The sequence below is a fragment of the Malaclemys terrapin genome, chromosome 5, assembly GCF_027887155.1.
Source record: "Malaclemys terrapin pileata isolate rMalTer1 chromosome 5, rMalTer1.hap1, whole genome shotgun sequence".
In the NCBI taxonomy this organism is placed as follows: Eukaryota; Metazoa; Chordata; order Testudines; family Emydidae; genus Malaclemys; species Malaclemys terrapin.
Genome location: NC_071509.1, coordinates 6900018 through 6918750, shown reverse-complemented (window position 1 = coordinate 6918750; position 18733 = coordinate 6900018). Strand labels below are relative to the sequence as shown.

The following is an 18733-nucleotide window of genomic DNA, read 5'->3' as shown; positions in this document are numbered from 1 at the left end:
AAGAATTGTATGTGTGGGATACCGTGCCGCCCTGCAGACATCCCCCCGGGACTGGGCCAGCAGTGTGAAATAACCAGGGAAATCCAGGCTCGGTTTTGCTCCCAGTGCCCGCTGGCTCCGGGCTTGGGAGCGTGGTGGGGGCTGGGGGAAGACTCCCCAGCTTGGCGAGGCTCTGGTTTAACTAGCAGCCAGCCCCCCAGTGCTCGTGCATTAATCTGAGCTCCGAGGCATGGCCCCCTCCTGTCCCGCTCGCTGCTGAGCCGGTGAACGCCAGGGGGGAGCGGCGCCTCCGCCCGGTCCCATCGCTGGCTGCTGGGCGCCCCTGCTCTATGGCACTGTAGCAGAAGACGGGCCCCACCCCGCGCCGCTCTGGCCGCCGCTGCCCGCTCTCGATGGCCGTCCCCGTCCGCTCCGGCGACATGATGTCAGGGGACGCCGTGCGGGCGATGACGTCATCGGCCGCGGCCCGACGGGCTCCTCAGTCCTGCCGCTGAGAGTCGGGAGAGAGCGAGTGCGAGCGGCGCTGCTGAGCAGCCGCCTTCCTCGTCGGCCACCGTATCGGAAGCCCGCAGCTCCCTCGCCGGCCACCGTCCGGTCGCTCAGCCCACCCGGGAGGCTTACGGAGACGAGGAGTCCGAAGCTCTCACCCTCCCCCAAGTCGGCGGCAGCAGATGGAGCGGAGCAGCCGGAGGCAGCCGGCGGCAGGGAGACTGGGCTCGCAGGGCGGCCGGCCGCGGCGCTCCGGGGGGCGGCCCCCGGCTCAGCTTCTCCTGGTGCTGCTGATGCTGCTGGTGCCGGGGCCCGAGGCGGCGGCGGCGGCGGTCGAGGGGAAGGAGTGCGATAAGCCGTGCGCCAATGGCGGGCGCTGCCAGCCGGGCAGCGGGCAGTGCGAGTGCCAGGCCGGCTGGGTGGGGGACCAGTGCCAGCACTGCGGGGGCCGCTTCAGGTGAGCTAGAGCCGGCCGCCAGCGGGGAGTGGTGGGCGGGTGGGTGCCGTAATGTGGGAGAAGGGGCCTGGCTGCTTTCGCCCTGAGGATCGCTGTGGTAGCTGCGAGAAGGGGCTTGGTTCCCCCCGTTCCCCCGGGAGGCAACCCCAGGGGAAGGAGTGCAGCAGGAGTATGTGTGCGAGGGGCGCAGGTTTCTGGGTAGCTCCACATCAAAGGGTAAGGGGTTAGTACAGGGGTGGGCAAACTACGGCCTGGGGGCTGTAGCCGGCCCTCCAGATATTTTAATCCGGGCCTGCCTCAAACTCCTGCTGGGGAGCGGGCTCCAAGGGTTGCCCCGCTCCAGCCGGGAAGCGGGGTTGGGGGCTTGCCCCACTCCGCATGGCTCCCAGAAGCAGCTGCATGTTCCCCCTCCTGCTCCTACGCATAGGGGCAGTCAGGAGGTTCTGCATGCCTCAAGTGCCACCCCCGCAGCTCCCATTGGTCGGGAACCATGGCCAATGGGAGCTGCAGGGGTGGCGCCTGTGGACGGGGCAGCACACAGAGGCTTCTGGCTGTGCCTCCCTGTAGGAACTGGAGGGGGGACATGCTGCTTCTGGGAGCTGCTTGAGGTAAGCACCCCCCAAAGCCTGCATCCCTGACCCCCTTCTGTGTCCCAACCCCCTGCACCACCCCTGATCCCCCTCCCACCCTCCAAACCCCTTGGTCCTAGCTTGGAGCACCCTCGTGCACCCCAACCCCTCATCCTCAGCCCCACCCCTGAGCCCACACCCCCAGCCGGAGCCCTCATCCTCTCCTGCACCCCAACCCCCAATTTCATGAGCATTCATGGTCCTCCATACAATTTCCATACCCAGATGTGGCCCTTGGGCCAAAAAGTTTGCCCACCCCTGGGTTAGTGGGATGGATGTGGGTATGAGGGCTCTGGCTTCTCTGGGTAGATCCAGTCTTGGCAACGAAGGGATCATGGGTCATGATTGTGTCAAGGGCTAGGCTCCTGTGGGTACGGTGAGCTCTAGAGGAGACAAGGGGACCGTGGAGTATGTTTTGTGCGCTTTGGCTCTTCTAGGCAGTGGCATCTCTGATGGGGAAGCAAAATCGTGTTTGAATGAGGTGTCCAGTTTCTTTGTTAAGGCCAGCTGTTGGGGTGAGAAAGCAAATGTTAGGTACTTGGTCCTTTTGGCTAAGGATGATTCTTCCTCCGTCTGAAAGGTATCTCGGGGGTTGAGGGCAACTGGATATGTGTGAAGGAAATCCAGCTAACGTAGATGAACTACGTTGAGTGTTCTGTAGACAGCCTGTGTGGCTGGATCCTAGTTCCCCTTGATGTGCTAGCTGTGAAGTATTTGTGAGGAACATAACCCTGGGCCATGCCAGCTCCTGAAATCAATAGCTTGGTTCTTAAAGTTCTTACTGAGTCAGTAGCATGAACTGAATGTTGTCTGCACTCTCTTGTTGACAGAGTCCAGTTTGATCCTGAAATCATCATTTGATATTTAGGTCAGTTTGTGTGCAACTAGTTTTAGGATATCGCTCAGGTTGTTTCATTTTATGGAGTCTGGAGGCAGACTTCCCTGTGTATTTGAATTTCATGACTAACACAGATGAGTAACTCTGTTCCTATCTAGGTGTTAACGATTAATGTGTATCTGGCCATGATTTCTGTATGCTTGTGTTGCAACACCTAGTTTGACATCTAGTACATATTTTGGTTCATTGACCTACTAAACTTCTCTCCCAGATGTTAATGATATGTAAAGGTTAGTTACATATTTGTTAATGGAAGAATGAATGCCCTAGCTTTAAATTGTTGGCTTCTGATCTGCTTTTTCTTTTCTGTGTAGGTTCTTATTCTTCATCACTGTAGCATCTGAGCACCTTTCTGTAATGCATTAAATGACATGGCTAACAACTCTTGTGCAGGTTATATTCTCTCTCTTTCTCATTCTTTCCTCAGATTTTGTGTGTAGTGAAGTGTTTTTGTTTTAGTAGAGTTTTGTGTTTTTTTTTTTAAATGTACACACCTGCTCGGCATTTTAGAGAAGGCAAGGTCAGAAAAGTGTTCAAGGAAGGTGGTGATGATTCTTAGTTCCTTTGGGAGTTCATTCCATAGTCTCTTACTAGCTTCCAAGGAGGCTCTGTTTCTTGCACAATTGAGCTTTTACCCTTGTAGAAAATTACACTCTGCCTGAGGAGCAGAATGGTCAACTGTGGTTCTCAGCGAAGAGATGATCTGAGATATGCTGGGCCTAGGCCTTTGACCAACTTGAAGACAAGGACTGAGACCTTGAAGTTAACCTCAATATTCTGTGGTAAGCCAGTCTAGAGAGCAGAGGACAGACTTCATGTGTTTGAGGTAGCCTTTGTTGCTGAGGAGACATTCTGTACTGCATAGAGTTAACTGGACATGGAGCCATCAGCCCTTAGGAATGTTACATTGTTATAGTCCAGACAGGAGATGACAGAGGTAACTGCAGTCAGGTCATAGTCTGCTAGGATGGGATAGTCTCACCTACCCAACCAGAGACAGTAGCATCTGTGATTAATACTTTTTATCATATGAGCGCTTAGCCTCAGCAAGAAATCCAGGAGCATTCCTAAATTATGAAGTGAATTGACCAATTGTGGGTGCATACCCACCAAAAAGAGATTGTGCCATGGCTGTGAACTCTTCAAGATGCTTCTGCCCATAAGCATAACCTCTGTCTTGCTTGGGTTTGGCTTCAACCAGCTGTTCTTCATCCTTGGTGGCATTGGTCTGGTTGTACATGGTGAAAGATAGGGCTGTGTAGACTAGGTAGAATTTATGCTTAAAAGATTAACACCATTCTATACAGTACTTTTCATACAGAAAGTTCCCAAATTGTTGAATTTTAAATTCTGGGTTTGACTTTCAAAACATTCATCACTCTCATGGCAAATCAAGCAGGGATGTAACCTCCTTGCAAATCAAGCACCACCTGGCTCAATCCATAGCTAGTTCCTTCAGATGGTCTGGTTTGATATTCAGTTTATGTCCATTATTGGCAATCTGATTGTGCCACTGAAGCTTTTGGCAACCACCTGATTTCCGGCCATGTAGCAGCATTCCTTGTTAAACATGTTTCATAATTAATTGGTCTTCAGTCCTCATACATCTACACCAAGAAAGCCACTGAAACTGAACTCATAGAGGCAGTTGCTGGTTTCGGCTACAAATATCTTCATTACTGATTTTGTCTTTTCAAAACATTAGTTGAATGAAAATAAGATATTTGTGCACGCAGCTGGACAACTAGATGTATGATTGTAGTTGCATACATAAAAGGCCAAATGCTTTTGCATGTGCAATTGTATACCTAACTCTTTTAAAAATTACACACTGCATGTATAGGGGACACTCCATCTGCTACTGACATAACAGCTACTTCTGAGGTCAGGTAGAAACTGTTCAATAGTGCTTGGCCCCACAAAACCACACTTTAAGAAATAAAATAGTTCAACAAGAATACTATAATTTTTTTAATTCGCTTAATGGAAGTAGTTCTAGATTACTGGTTGATTATGATAGAGTATGTAATGTACTTACATGACCAAAGAATACAATAGTAAACTAGAAAAATGTGGGTAAATCACTAGGTGAGTGAGCCATTAGCTAGCAAAGTACTATCACAATTTTCACTCTTAAAAATAAAATGGAACTTTTGGAAAAACACAAACAAGCAAAATATCTTCAGTTGCCAAAATGCTGAGTGATACAGTATTGTCAGAACTATTGTCAAAACAAAATAAAACCCCTCAAGCAACAGTTGAAGGTACATTGACTAGATTTCAAGTTGCCAATTAAAAAAAAAAAAAAAAGTTAAAAAGTAATTTCAGGTACTGCAGCTGCCCTGATCACATGCCATTTTGTTTGTTTTTACTATCATATTATCATATATATTGAAAAGAAAAGAAAACCTTCCTTGTTCTATGAAAGACCCACACAAACAGTGGACAGTGACAATACAAGGGGAACCAGTAGGTATACATTACATTGAAAATTAAACTTTTTTTTTCTCCAATCTCTTTCAGTTCTAGTCATCTTAGGCTATACTTTTAACTATAGAATGTATCATTTTTCCAGCAGAATTGTGATTTTTAAATTGACTGTGTCCCTTTAAGGCAGGAAATCTTAGCTGACACTTTCACCCTTAATTCAAATTGTTTCATCTTCACCAATGTTCTCTTAATGGACAAGGGCAATGTTGGATTTCTTATTATTTATGCAGGATATTACCAAAATACTAATTTAACTTTAAATTCCTTAAATAAATCCAAACATCAAATGATATTTATACAATTCTTCTAAACATGCCAAAATAATGAGCAATTTACTAGATGCAAACAGTAACAAAACATTTGTAAGTAGTTGATCAAGATACTTACAAATGGGCTAAAACCAGGAGTGTTCTAACATGGTCAGGCAGGTATTAGCAATGAACCTTAGGAGTTTATTTTTTATTGCATTTAACAAACAAGTGTGATGGCATTAGCAATTATCAGACCTTAGCTAAGCCAGATGAAGGAATTCAATTATAGCCAATTATATTTACTGCTCACAGTACCCAATTAACCGTGTTTTATTTCTGTTACTTTAGCCCAAACCTTAAATAAGATAACACTGGTATTTTGAAGTATCAGGGGGTAGCCGTGTTAGTCTGTATCTACAAAAACAACAAGGAGTCTGGTGGCACCTTAAAGACTAACAGATTTATTTGGGCATAAGCTTTCGTGAGTAAAAACCTCACTTCTTCGGATGCATAGAGTGAAAGTACTTTCACTTTACTGGTATTTTGAAGGGTCACTACAAATTTAACACAACTCTTTTTATTTTTCTCATTATTTCTTTGTTTTTAGTTCAATGCTTTGGGCCTGTTGTTCATGCTAATATTCCAACTCAATTTAAAACCATCGCATTATCAGATAGGCCTATGTTCTACAGCAGTGGTGGGCAACCTGCGGCCAATGAGGGTTATCTGATTGTGAGCCGCGAGACATTTTGCTGACGTTGACCGTCCTCAGGCACGGCCCCCCGCAGCTCCCATTGGGATGTGCTGGCCGCTGCTTCCCGCAGCTCCCATTGGCCAGGAATGGTGAACCACAGCCACTGGGAGCTGCGGGGGGCCATGCCTGCGGACAGTCAATGCCAGCAAAATGTTTCACGGCCCGCAATTAGATAACCCTGATGGGCCACAGGTTGCCCCCCACTGCTCTACAGGCAGTCTCTGAGATTTTGTATAGGTCACAATTTGACAGGAAGGATTGGCAAATGAAAGTATGGAGTTTTTTCTTGGTTGTTCCTAGGCTAATATAAGCTTCCTCACTTTCATCTGGCTTGCACAAAATGAGTAGCACAAATATGTCGCTTGCTGCTATGTTTTTTCATAATTGTCCTTAAACTCTGTTTTTCCCCTCAGTTCAAACTTTCCACCTTATGGCAATTGAGCAATGGCTGAAAAGTCAGAGAAGGTTAAGTGGAAGACGTAAGTGTACCTCTTGTGGTGAGATAATGTAACTCAGTCTGGGTCTTTCTGCTTCTTTTATGTCAAACCTCTGAACTGTTCTAGTGTAATTATCTGAGTTGTCAAACACTCGTGGGCTCAACTGAAGGCCACTGAGGAGAGCAGCATCCAACAGCCTCCTTCCTCCTAAGTTTCTCTAAGAGTTAAGAGCTCTGTGGTGTGAACAACACAACTGGAGATTTCCTACTTCCTCTGCCAAATCCAAGAACATACCAGTGCTGAAAAGAAAAAGACTGATTGTAAAGACTGTTGCAGCGGGAGATCAATGAAGCCGAGTGAATGGGGGTTTAACGTGTAACTCCGTAGCCACAGACGAGCGCCAGATGCTGAAGGGAAATAATTATTTATAAAAGTCCCCTTGTCTCCACTGGTCAAGGCTAAAGTAATTTCTGGTCCTTTCTTTGTTTTCGTCTCCTCTACTAATTTCTGTGTCAATATCATGCATCAGCCTTCTGAGTCAGCTACCATTCTGGATTTTTTCATTATTCCATGTCTCCTATTGCCACTTCTATTATCGACTTACGTGAGCTCATCTTTTCTGGTGAATGCTGACTTCACAGGAGCAGTCTTTAAGTTTTGAGAAGATCGAGACCAATAATGCTGTTCACTTGCATCCAGTTGAAGCTAAATGTTACCACATGCAGTATGTGTGACAAATTTCACTCTCCTGGTTTATTTCACTAAGCTCTGCAAATTACGAGCAGTAAAGGTAAAACTGTGGTCTTCACATAATTCGGCTGTGACAAATTGCTCTGAAAATGTGCAGCATATTGAGGGTAATGACACCTGCTCGCTAAATAGTTGGATGGGCAGGTTAACATTTTTTTTTTTTAAGATCCCGTTCTCATAATAGCAGAGTGCTATGAAGTCGGAGTCATCCTTCAAATGTTCCTCTTTTGACCAGCTGTATGTCTGTGTTTTCTATGCCTAGAACTTCCTTCTCAGTCCCGTATGCCATTTTGCCTGCCTCTTTTCTTTAAATCCATTCTCAAAAATCACTTCTTCAAGGTGTCTTAAACTCAAGCCTTTAATACATTAAAAAAGAAGTTAGGAATTAGGATTGAGACTTGGGACTTGACAGAGGAGGGGTCGGGTGATGGAGGAACAAACCATAACAAACCTTTGAAATAAGTCTAAGGGGCAGGACTAGAGTAATTTTAATAATATTTAACCCCCATCTAATTATATATTAAGGTATTTCTGTGCACCCCTTGGACTGTTTTGAAAGCTGGACTCGGCAAGTGGAAAATTCAGAAATAATTTAGAGAATTTTTTCACTTGACCAGAGCTCAGTTACAATTGCTTCGTTTCCATCTTCTGCTTCTTTCTTCTTGCCGTTTTTCCATGCGGCCTGATCTGCATGAAATTACCTTACAATCTATTTAAGAATGCCACTACTATCACTCCTGCATCCATCATCAATTTCTTAGTGCCTCAGTGTCCACAGGTTGAGTGCATAATCCCCTCCAGCTCGACCTGCCCAATTTAAAAAAAAATTCTCAAAATTTGCAATTCCCAAGTGAGGATTTCTTATTATGGCCTTTCTTCCGTCACTTAAATTGTAAGATTCTTAGGACAATTCTTGCTTGAAACTTTGTGTCGTATACAATGTCAAACTTATTGTTGGTGCCAAACGTTAAATGCAGTATTACTACTTAATATAATTCAGTACTTGACATCTAGAAATACATTTTTATCTCAGTTTAATCAAATCGGTTTTCAATTTATTTGTACTTGTCTTGTTAAACTTTCAAATCTTAGTCGCTAGTTTAAATTCCATATAGAAGACTTCCATGAAGAAGTAGTTAGCAATATTAAGTGCATTTCTGCTCTAAAAATGACTTTGTAAAAATGGCATAATGAGGTTTTATATTAATTGTCTCACCGATTTCCATAACAAATGTATTAAATCTGCAAGTAAAAAGATGTCAGTTAAAAACATAAAAGCCTCACATAGCCTGGGGTTTGAAAGTCAAATTAGATTATTTCCATCTTGTGCATCTTTACGAGAATGATTCCATAGGCCAAATTATAACATGAGTTTGCCCAGATGTCTGAAGACCATGGAATTGTACAGATGTAGTTAATGGCATAATTTGGTTTGCAGAATCTCAAATATGGGTTCTGTTCAAGATGGACAGAACTCAGGGTTTGTGTACATTTAAAAGTTTGGTCAACACAGCTATGTCATCAGGTGTGTGGCTGCAGCTATGTCCATTGAACAAAGCTGTGTTGGTGGAAGCAAACTTCATTTGGGAAGGTGCTGTTCCCACAGTGTTGGCTCCTACTGTCAGTGTAGGCTGCATCTTCACTCTGGGGTTATGCCGACGTAGCTATTCTGTAGTGTAGACACACCCTCAGTTTGAGTGTTGGATGTGTAGGGTTTGGTAGTTAGAATACACTTATTTTACATGCAAACTAAGCAATTTTGGTATGGAAATTCGAGTCAGCGAATACTGAACCCGAGAATGCCACCCACCCCCAGGCTAAGACCATGTTTTAAAGAAAACAGATCCATTATGCTGAGGCATATTTACATTGAAGACAGCTTTTAGTATAGATCATGTGAAAATTATAGTGTGAAGTTTTGCAATACACTACTGAGCAGCATTTCTGTTTAAAGGCAAATTTTCAGTGTTCTAAAAGTCATAGGCAGTCAGATGGGTTTGAAAATTGTTATACCACCTGAGAGCTTGGGGTAGAGTTTGTGATGCACCTTTGAGCTTATTTTGATAAGGGGTTCCTGAAATATAGACCCCCACCCTTCTAAATGTGCTATTTTCAATCTTCAGTGTGCTCTAAAATCCACATGCAGAGTTGGATTGGCTTGAAAATGGGTTTTCTAATTGAGGGTCTGAGATTGTCTGAAGAAAATATAAGTTCATTTTAATTAAGGGGTTCCTGAGATACAGCCTGCCCCTTAATTGCCTTTATTTTATTTATTTATTTATTTAAACGCTTGCTCAGTGCATGTCACAAGCATCACATGCTGAGACTGGGTTTAGGAACTGAAAACAGGCAGGCTTGGTGCATGACATGCAGACCCCCTGAGGCAGACATGTTTGGTGAATGTCACTAGTGTTCAAACAGTCATGATTTGAGATGGTAGGCACTGAGAAAATAACAGGTTTTGTTGGAATGAGTAAGGTTCCTAATGTGTCTTGCCATTTCCATGGATGCATTGTAAGGTTGTTTACATGTGTGGTGTGGGAGGCATGACTGTGACTGTACACTTCCTGGCTTTCTAATGTTTGTCTTGTTTATCTGAGTGTATTTTCTGGTGTTGAGAGGCTTCTGTTTTTGGTAGCTAATTTTCATATTCTGGGGGCACTGCTAAACACTCTTAACTCCCCTTTAATGAAATTTTTTTGTTATTGAGTATTTGCTTGAGGCTGAAACTGAATACCTACGACTCTGCACAGAGTGATTTATCTTTAAGGAGACTTTAAGAATACTGGAAAAAACAAATGGGCACTTTGTTCAGTAAAATTGTTTTATAAACGTAAGTACAATACATGTAAGATTTACAGAGTTCCGAACTTGTTTTGTATTTATTTTTTTAAAAAGAGAATAAATTATGATTTCAGTGGGAAACTGAAACAGAAAGGTTTCAGAGTAGCAGCCGTGTTAGTCTGTATCAGCAAAAAGAACAAGGAGTACTTATGGCACCTTAGAGACTTAACAAATTTATTGGAGCATAAGCTTTCATGGGCTAAAACCCATTTCATCGGATGCATGTAGTGGAAAACACAGTAGGCAGATATATATACACAGAGAACATGGAAAAATGGGTGTTACCATACTGACTATAATGAGAGTGATCAATTAAGGTGGGCTACGATCAGCAGGAGAAAAAAAACTTTTTGTAGTGATAATCAGGATGGTCCATTTTCAACAAGAAGGTGTGAGTAACAGTAGGGGGAAAAATTAGCATGGGGAAGTAGTTTTTACTTTGTGTAATGACCCATCCACTCCCAGGCTTTATTCAAGCCTAATTTAATGGTGTCCAGTTTGCAAATTCATTCCAATTCTGCAGTTTTGTGTCCATGTATTCTTTTGCAAAAGATTCAAAAACCAGTTGGAGAACACTTCAACCTCCCTGGTCACTCAATTACAGACCTCAAAGTCACAATTCTCCAACAAAAAAACTTCAAAAACTATTGAATGGATCTTATTTTTTCAGTCTTTGTGTGCATATTACTATACTTTCTGTGCCCCCTCTTTCATGGTTTTGTAATGTTGAAATGGTTTCATTCAGTGCTATGTCATGCATATTTCCATCAATTATTTTAATCTAAATAAGCAGTTGATTCATTTGTGAGCTTCTGGAATAAGTCCTGGTTTTTGGTTTTACAACTTTTGTGAATTCAGAGTTTGTGGAGCTCAAGGATCAATATTTTTGGGTGGAGCCATGTATGTTTGAGTCATGCTAAAGCAAGTTTTCTGAGACAGCTTTGTCCAGGCTGTTTTATGATGACCTATTGCAAGCTCACTACTGAAGTCTTGGGCTGCTTTGTGTAGTGATTGATTAGTAGACAGATGCTCTGTTGGTATTAAGTTAGGAATGCCAAATTAATTTTATTGCTAACTTTATCACACCTGACTCCAGGGCTCAATATAGGAAATTTCAACCTTTACCTCCTATATTTAGTCTTGTGTGCTGTTATTGGACATTATGGCAAGAAATACTTTTTTTAGTTACTGCAAGTCTTAAATAAAATGAAAAGTATTTTATACCTTTAGTGCTGACCATGCATGTTGTTATTCTAAGACAAAATATAATGTTAAGGGTCAGCATGCAGCAGTTTTTCCTAAAGACTTATTACAGGTTCACTGTCATTTTATTCAAGTGTACCGTGTGTGCCTACCTCCAAGTGTGATCAGACATAAAACATGCCTGTCCAGTGGAAGGAAGATGCTGAATTTAAATGGTACATCAAGAAAGAATGGTTTTTGAGGCTGCTGATGATTAAAACTTTTCAACACCTTATGTTTGGACCGGGGGTCAACATACGATTTTTATAGTCAGTGGCTTGCAAATTTTTAAAATGTGAACTAAGTCGGTTGGACAGGGTATGCTGTACTTTTAGCTGTATTTATTAATAGCTGCTTTTTGCTTGCCTGACCACATTTGAGTGCATTTTTGTAAACTGATTGATTCACTCTATTCAATACATATCTTGTAGCAGAGAGAGTCGTTTACATTTAAACTAGGGCTGTTGATTAATCGTAGTTAACACACATGATTAACTCAAAACATTAATTTTGATTTAAAAAATTAATCACGATTAATCGCAGTTTTAATCGCACTGTTAAACAATAGAATACCAATTGAAATTTATTAAATATTTTGGATGTTTTTCGACATTTTCCTATGTATATTGTATTCTGTGTTGTAATTGAAATCAAAGTTTATATTTTTGATTACAAATATTTGCACTGTATAAATGATAAACAAATAAATAGTATTTTTCAATTCAACTCATACAAGTACCGTAGTGCAATCTTTTTTGTGAAAGTGCAACTTACAAATGTAGATTTTTGTTGTTACATGACTGCACTCAAAAACAAAACAATGTAAAACTTCAGAGCTTACAAGTCCACTCAGTCCTACTTCTTGTTCATCCAATCGCTAAGACAAACAAGTTTGTTTACATTTACAGTAGATAATGCTGCCCTCTTCTTATTTACAATGTCACCAGAAAGTGAGAACAGTAATTGTAAGGTATTTACGTGCCAGCTATGCTAAACATTCGTATGCCTTTTCATGCTTCAGCCACCATTCCAGAGGACATGCTCCCATGCTGATGACGCTCGTTTAAAAAAAATGTGTTGTGTTAATGAACTCCTTGGGGGGAGAATTGTATGTCCCCTGCTCTGTTTTATCCGTGTTCTGCCATATATTTCATGTTATAGCAGTCTCGGATGATGAGCACATATTCATTTTAAGAACACTTTCACTGCAGATTTGAGAAAACGCAAAGAAGGTACTAATGTGAGATTTCTAAAGATAGCTAAAGCACTTGACCCAAGATTTAAGAATCTGAAGTGACTTCCAAAATCTGAGAGGGACTAGGTGTGGAGCTTTCAGAGAGCAACACTCCGATGCGGAAACTACAGAACCCGAACCACCAAAAAATGAAAATCACCCTTCTGCTGGTGGCATCTGACTCAGATAATTAAAATGAACATGCGTCGGTCTGCACTGCTTTGGATTGTTATTGAGCAGAACCCATCATCAGCATGGATGCATGTCCCCTGGTATGGTGGTTGAAGCATGAAGGGACATGTGAATCTTTAGTCCATCTGGCACGTGCATATCTTGCGACGCTGGCTACAACAGTGCCATGAGAATGTCTGTTCCACTTTAAGGTGACATTGTAAACAAGAAGCGGGCAGCATTATCTCCTGCGAATGTAAACAAACTTGTTTGTCTGAGCGATTGGCTGAACAAGAAGTAGGACTGAGTGGACTTGCAGGCTCTAAAATTTTATATTGGTTTGTTTTTGAATGCTGTTATTTTTTTGGTACATAATTCTACATATGTAAATTCAACTTTCATGATAGAGATTGCACTAGAGTGCTTGTATTAGGTGAATTGAAAAATACCTTTTCTTTTGCTTTTTTTCAGTGCAAATATTTGTAATCCAAAATAAATTTAAAGGGAGCACTGTACACTTTGTATTCTGTGTTGTAATTGAAATAAATATATTTGAAAATGTAGAAAACATCCAAAATATTTAAATAAATGGTATTCTATTATTGTTTAATCGCTTGACAGCCCTAATGTAAACAGTCAGTATTTGTTCCTTGTCATTTCATGTTGCAAAGAATCTCTAAAATCAGTCTCCTCTGTTTTGGGGCTGGAAATAGGCTTTTAAACATGTCTGATTTAGTTGGCCTTTATTTGGCTTTTTAAAATGCCTTTATTTAGGAAACATATTTTATAAAATCAATATTGTATAGGAGGTGATGAAAAAATCCGTTCTGATGTTACTGTCAGTTTTCAAAATGTTTATTGAATTTTTTTTATTCATTTTACAAATTTTAGGTAAAAAGATTCGATAATAAAATTTTATGTTAAAAAAAAAAATTCCTTCCCTCCCCCTAAAAGCCCAACCTTACCTTGGATTATATGCCATTTTTAAAATTATCAGTAATCTAAACCCAGCAAGACTTTTGAAATGGCAAATAAAACATTGGGTCTGATGCATCCCACTGTGTAATTCTGTTGTAATTCAGATGATACAAGTTACATAAATACAGATAATGAAGTTAAATGTGGCTGATTTTTCAAAAGTTAAAGATTTGAATTGTGCTGGAAAATGAGATTGTATGGTATATGTAGTCTGTAGTTTCTTGTAGTACATTTTTATAACTCCAATACTTTGTATGGTGCTTTAGATAGTGTCTGCCCTCAAAGAGTTTATAATCTTTTAAGGTGAAGAGAGCAAGAAAGGGGACAGAGAAAGAAGAGATCAAGATTAAAACCAGTAAACATGGCATATGGTGAGTAAGTCATAAGTTCTGATAATTTTTTGAAGGTAGAGACTCTTGTGCATATCTCTTTTTTTTTTTTTTTTAAACTGTGTTGTCCCAGAGTTGTGCATCTGTCTTGTCAGGTAGTGGATAGAGATGTAGTTGGCAGATGTAGGAAGGTTCTAATTCATCACTGTCTCTGAAGATCAGGAACTGACATGGGTGGTGTTGATATGCTTGCTGAGGGTGCAGGTGGCTGCATACTGTACAAGTTGGAGTATCTGTAGTGCTTCCAGTTCAGTGTGTTACAATAAGGCACGTTGGAGGTGAGAAGTATGGCTTGCTGTTGCCTAATTCTTCTCAGAGGGAGAAGAGCAAAGTTTGCCAGCAAACTGAACATGTAAGTTGGTATGTTTTGACCCATATGGCATCCGGTCATTTCAGCTTAATTGTAAATCAAACAAGACGCCTAGACTTTATACCAGTTTGAGTTGTGGGGTTCTTCTAGTGATGGTCCCTAGTGTATTCCATTGAGGGGTATGCACATGCGCCCAGAGCTGGAGCTTTTGCAAGTAGTACTGTTCGGCAGTCTGCGCATGCACCCGGCACTGCCTTGGGGTTTCTCCTGAGGTGATAAAGGCGTCTCCAGTTCCTTCTCACTGCCATATGGTCCAAGTGGAGCGTCTACTGTCCTGTCGACCTTGACACATTTTCCAAAAGTTTACAAAAGTACTTCTTAGTACTGTTCAAAATCTGTACTTTCTGCCCCTGCTCATTTTCCATCAGCGACGAGCACCAGTGCTGTTTGTACTGCCTTGGGGAAGCCCACATCGTGTCCAGGTGCAGTACTGCCTCTCCTTCTGTGCCCATACTCAAGAAAACCAGACTCTCTGCCTCAGGAAACACCTTATGGAGACTGCCATGGGACTGGCATCAGAACCTGTCTGGGGAACCCCCCTATAAATTGGCCTGAACAGGCAAAGAGCTCTTCCCCTACTGCAGAATCTCCATCGGGCTCTGCCAGTAACAATGCTAAGGACCTTGTGCTGGAGCCTAGCCATGAACCAAGACAGCATGCACATAAGCATGGTAGTAAGTCTTCCTCCAAATCTAAGCAGGAGTTGGCACCGTCCACGAGTTCTGGACATGAAGGAATCATGTGTTCCTACACTCACAAGACTGAGAAATACCCGCACCGATCGCCAAATCCTGCAACTCCGCCTGCTCTGGCTCTGCTGGTACCCCAGGAACTGTCTGTCTCCAGACAGATGCAGTTACCTGTACTGACTTATCCAACGGAACAGATACCGTTGACCCCTGGGAGACTCAGAAGCACTCCTGCTCCCCATAAGGTGTTTGCACTGGAGGGGCTGTGGTCTCCACGAGCCCCGATCTGATCATCAGTTCACAGGGATCCTTTCCCTGCTATGTTTCTGCTGCCTCCTGTTCCAGCAGTTCCGACGGCACCATCGTTTGGTAAGATTCCTAACACCTCTGATTCGGAAGACATTGATGTCCGACACGGTCCATCTGCGCTTGTTCCAGAAGCATGACTGCCGGAAGGCTCCAATGGCACTGTGGCAATTCCCAATCTTCCCTGCAGAGTTGGGATTTGGCACCACACAACAGTAGGGTCAATCAGGTTGGCCATACTGGAGCTCGTGGCCACAATATTTGCCCTCTGACCAGTCCTGCTCAGTTCGGGAGGACACCTCCACTTTGCCACTCACCGATTAGCCTGATCTGATGGTTCCGATAGATTGGAGAGGCATCCTTCATCTTCTCCAGATGTGGCCGCCTCTTCAATTTCCTCCTTTCCTCCGGATAACTCTTGCCTGTTATGGAGCTGCTGTGGAGAATAGCCAATGCCCTAGAGATCCCATTAGATGTAGTACAGGACAGTCAACACCAGCTGCTTGACATCTTCCACACTTTGGTGGCCCTACCAATCAATGATGCTATCCTCCAGCTGGCACGCACTGTGTGGTGCACCATGGCCATTTGTGCACTCACCCTGAAAGGAGCTGAGAAGAGGTACTGTCCCCCCAAAAGGTTCAGAGTTCCTATTCTCTCATCCTCCACCAAGCTCATTGGTCATCCAGGTGGCATCAGAGCATTCCAAGCAACAACAGCTGGTTTTTTAATGTTATGATTCCTGATGTCAGATTTGTGTCCATTTATTCTTATGCATAGAATAAATGTGGTTTGGCCAATGTACATGGCAGAGGGGCATAGCTGGCACATGATGGCATATATCACATTGGTAGATGTGCAGGTGAATGAGTCCCTGATGGCGTGGCTGATGTGATTAGGTCCTGTGATGGTGTTACTTGAATAGATATGTGGACTGAGTTGGCATCGGGCTTTGTTGCAAGGATAGGTTCCTGGGTTAGTGTGTTTGTTGTGTGGTGGGTGGTTGCTGGTGAGTATTTGCTTCAGGTTGGGGGGCTGTCTGTAAGCGAGGACTGGTCTGTCTCCCAAGATCTGTGAGAGTGAGGGATCATCTTTCAGGATAGGTTGTAGATCTTTGATGATGCGCTGGAGAGGTTTTAGTTGGGGGCTGAAGGTGATGGCTAGTGGCGTTCTGTTATTTTCTTTGTTGGGCCTGTCCTGTAGTAGGTGACTTCTGGGTACTCTTCTGGCTCTGTCAATCTGTTTCTTCACTTCAGCAGGTGGGTATTGTCGTTTTAAGAATGCTTGATAGAGATCTTGTAGATGTTTGTCTCTGTCTGTCTGAGGGATTGGAGCAAATGCAGTTGTATCTTAGAGCTTGGCTATAGACCAGGGGTCGGCAATGTTCGGCATGCGGCTCGCCAGAGTAAGCACGCTTGCGGGCCGGGCCAGTTTTATTTACCTGCTGATGCGGCAGGTTCGGCTGATCGCGGCCCCCACTGGCCGCGGTTCGCCGTCCCGGGCCAATGAGGGCGGCGTGAAGCCGCGGCCAACACCGCTCGCCCACGCCGCTTCCCAAACCGCGGCCAGTGGGGGCCGCGATCGGCTGAACCTGCCGCGTCAGCAGGTAAATAAAATTGGCCCGGCCCGCCAGGGTGCTTACCCTGGTGAGCCGCGTGCCAAACGTTCCCACCCCTGCTATAGACAATGGATCGTGTGGTGTGTTCTGGATGGAAGCTGGAGGCATGTAGGTAAGTATAGCCGTCAGTAGGTTTCCGGTATAGGGTGGTGTTTATATGACCATTGCTTGTTAGCACAGTAGTGTCCAGTTTACAGAGAGAGCCCCATCTTGCCTTCCTCCTTGGTCTACATGCATGGAACACCCATTTGATGACCTCTTCCAACTAGAGGTAGACTCCCTCTTTTGGAGGGGAGCTGTGTCAGGGAACAGGATTCTACTTGAGCTACTTCCTAGTTCCCAAAAAGAATGGAGTATGGAGATAATATTGGATCTTCGATTTCCAAACCAAGATTCCACATGGTCATGCTTGCGACTGTCATTCGTTCCCTAGAAAAAGGCATGTGGTGTACAGCTGTCGATATGCTGGAAGCCTACTTCCATATCTATATACACCCGACACACAGAAGGTTCCTGAGGTTCAAGGGTCTCCCTTTTGGACTTACCACTGCTCCGCGAATATTCGCAAAAGTTTCCATTGTGGTGGCAGCTCATATCAGAGGATCGTCATTTTCACCTATCTTTATGACTGACTGATAGCAGAATGGTCTAAAGAAGAGACCCAGGAATCGATGTTCCAGTTGCTTCTACTCCTCTCCTCCCTAGGGTCAGCGTCAGCATCAAAAATTGGACTTTATACCCTACATAATCCCTTGAGTTCCGCCTGAGTTTATCTACCATGGGACAGATTCCAGACAATGCAAGAACTAGTCACTTTGGTGACTTCCAGGCTCTTCGGTTTCAGCCAAAATCTTTTTTTTTTTTTTTTTGGGTGGGGAGACGGATGGACCCATAGCAGCCTGCAACATTCCCAGAGCTAATGACTTGACTTACAATGGCACTCAGACACCCCAACCTGCGCACCCTTCGACTGACGGCTTGGTGTTTGGATGGACACCTCCACTAGTGCAGGAGTGCTCTCTAGCAGTGTGAGATGTCTTTTCAAGCATCAGGAAAGACTCCCCAAGATGCTCGTATTGAGCCAACTGGACGTGTTTCATTTCCTGGGCTACACGCCAAGGCCTTGTCCCTGAAGCTGGAGGCATTCTACTTGTAGAATATTTCTTCTATCCGAAAAACTCGGGACTTGCCCTTAGTTCCATTAAGGTGCATTAGCACTTTTTACCCACAGGTAAATTTTACCCACAGGTCATTTGATTTTTACCTACTCCTTAAATGTATGATTCTGGAAGGGCCTCCTATGAAAATACCCTCCCATTCAGCATATTGCCCCCCTAATGGGATCTTAACCTAGTCCTCACCTTGTTAACCACCACTCCCTTTGAACCTATGGTCTCCTGCTCACTGTCTCTCCTTTTCATGAAAGTTGCTTTCCTCATCGCCATTCCATCGTCTAGGAGGGTTGGCAAACCGGGAGCCATGGTGGTTTGATCCCCCTTTCACATCTTTCCATAAAGACAAGGTCTCTTTACGCCTTCTCCCCAAGTTCCTACCCAAGGTGGTTTCCCAATTCCACCTTAGTCAACCCATACACTTACCTACCTTCTTTCCCGAGCCTCACGCCTCCAATGAAGAATACAGACTTCACTTGTTAGATGTTCAGCGGGCCTTGGCTTTTTATCTTGAGCGGAAAAAAACATTTTGAAAATCTCCTGGGCTTTTTGTAGCAGAGAGAAT

General features: G+C 43.6%; 1 protein-coding gene across 1 annotated transcript in view; it reads left to right on the top strand.

Moving 5' to 3' along the window:
* Nucleotides 1-482: 482 nt before the first annotated feature.
* Nucleotides 483-18733, top strand: part of ATRN (attractin) — a 251846-nt gene continuing 233595 nt past the window's right edge. Inside the window, exon 1 of the mRNA XM_054028816.1 lies at nucleotides 483-946. Coding sequence (XP_053884791.1) covers nucleotides 672-946 — 275 coding nt within the window. The 5' untranslated portion in view covers nucleotides 483-671. The remainder of the gene's footprint in view (nucleotides 947-18733) is intronic.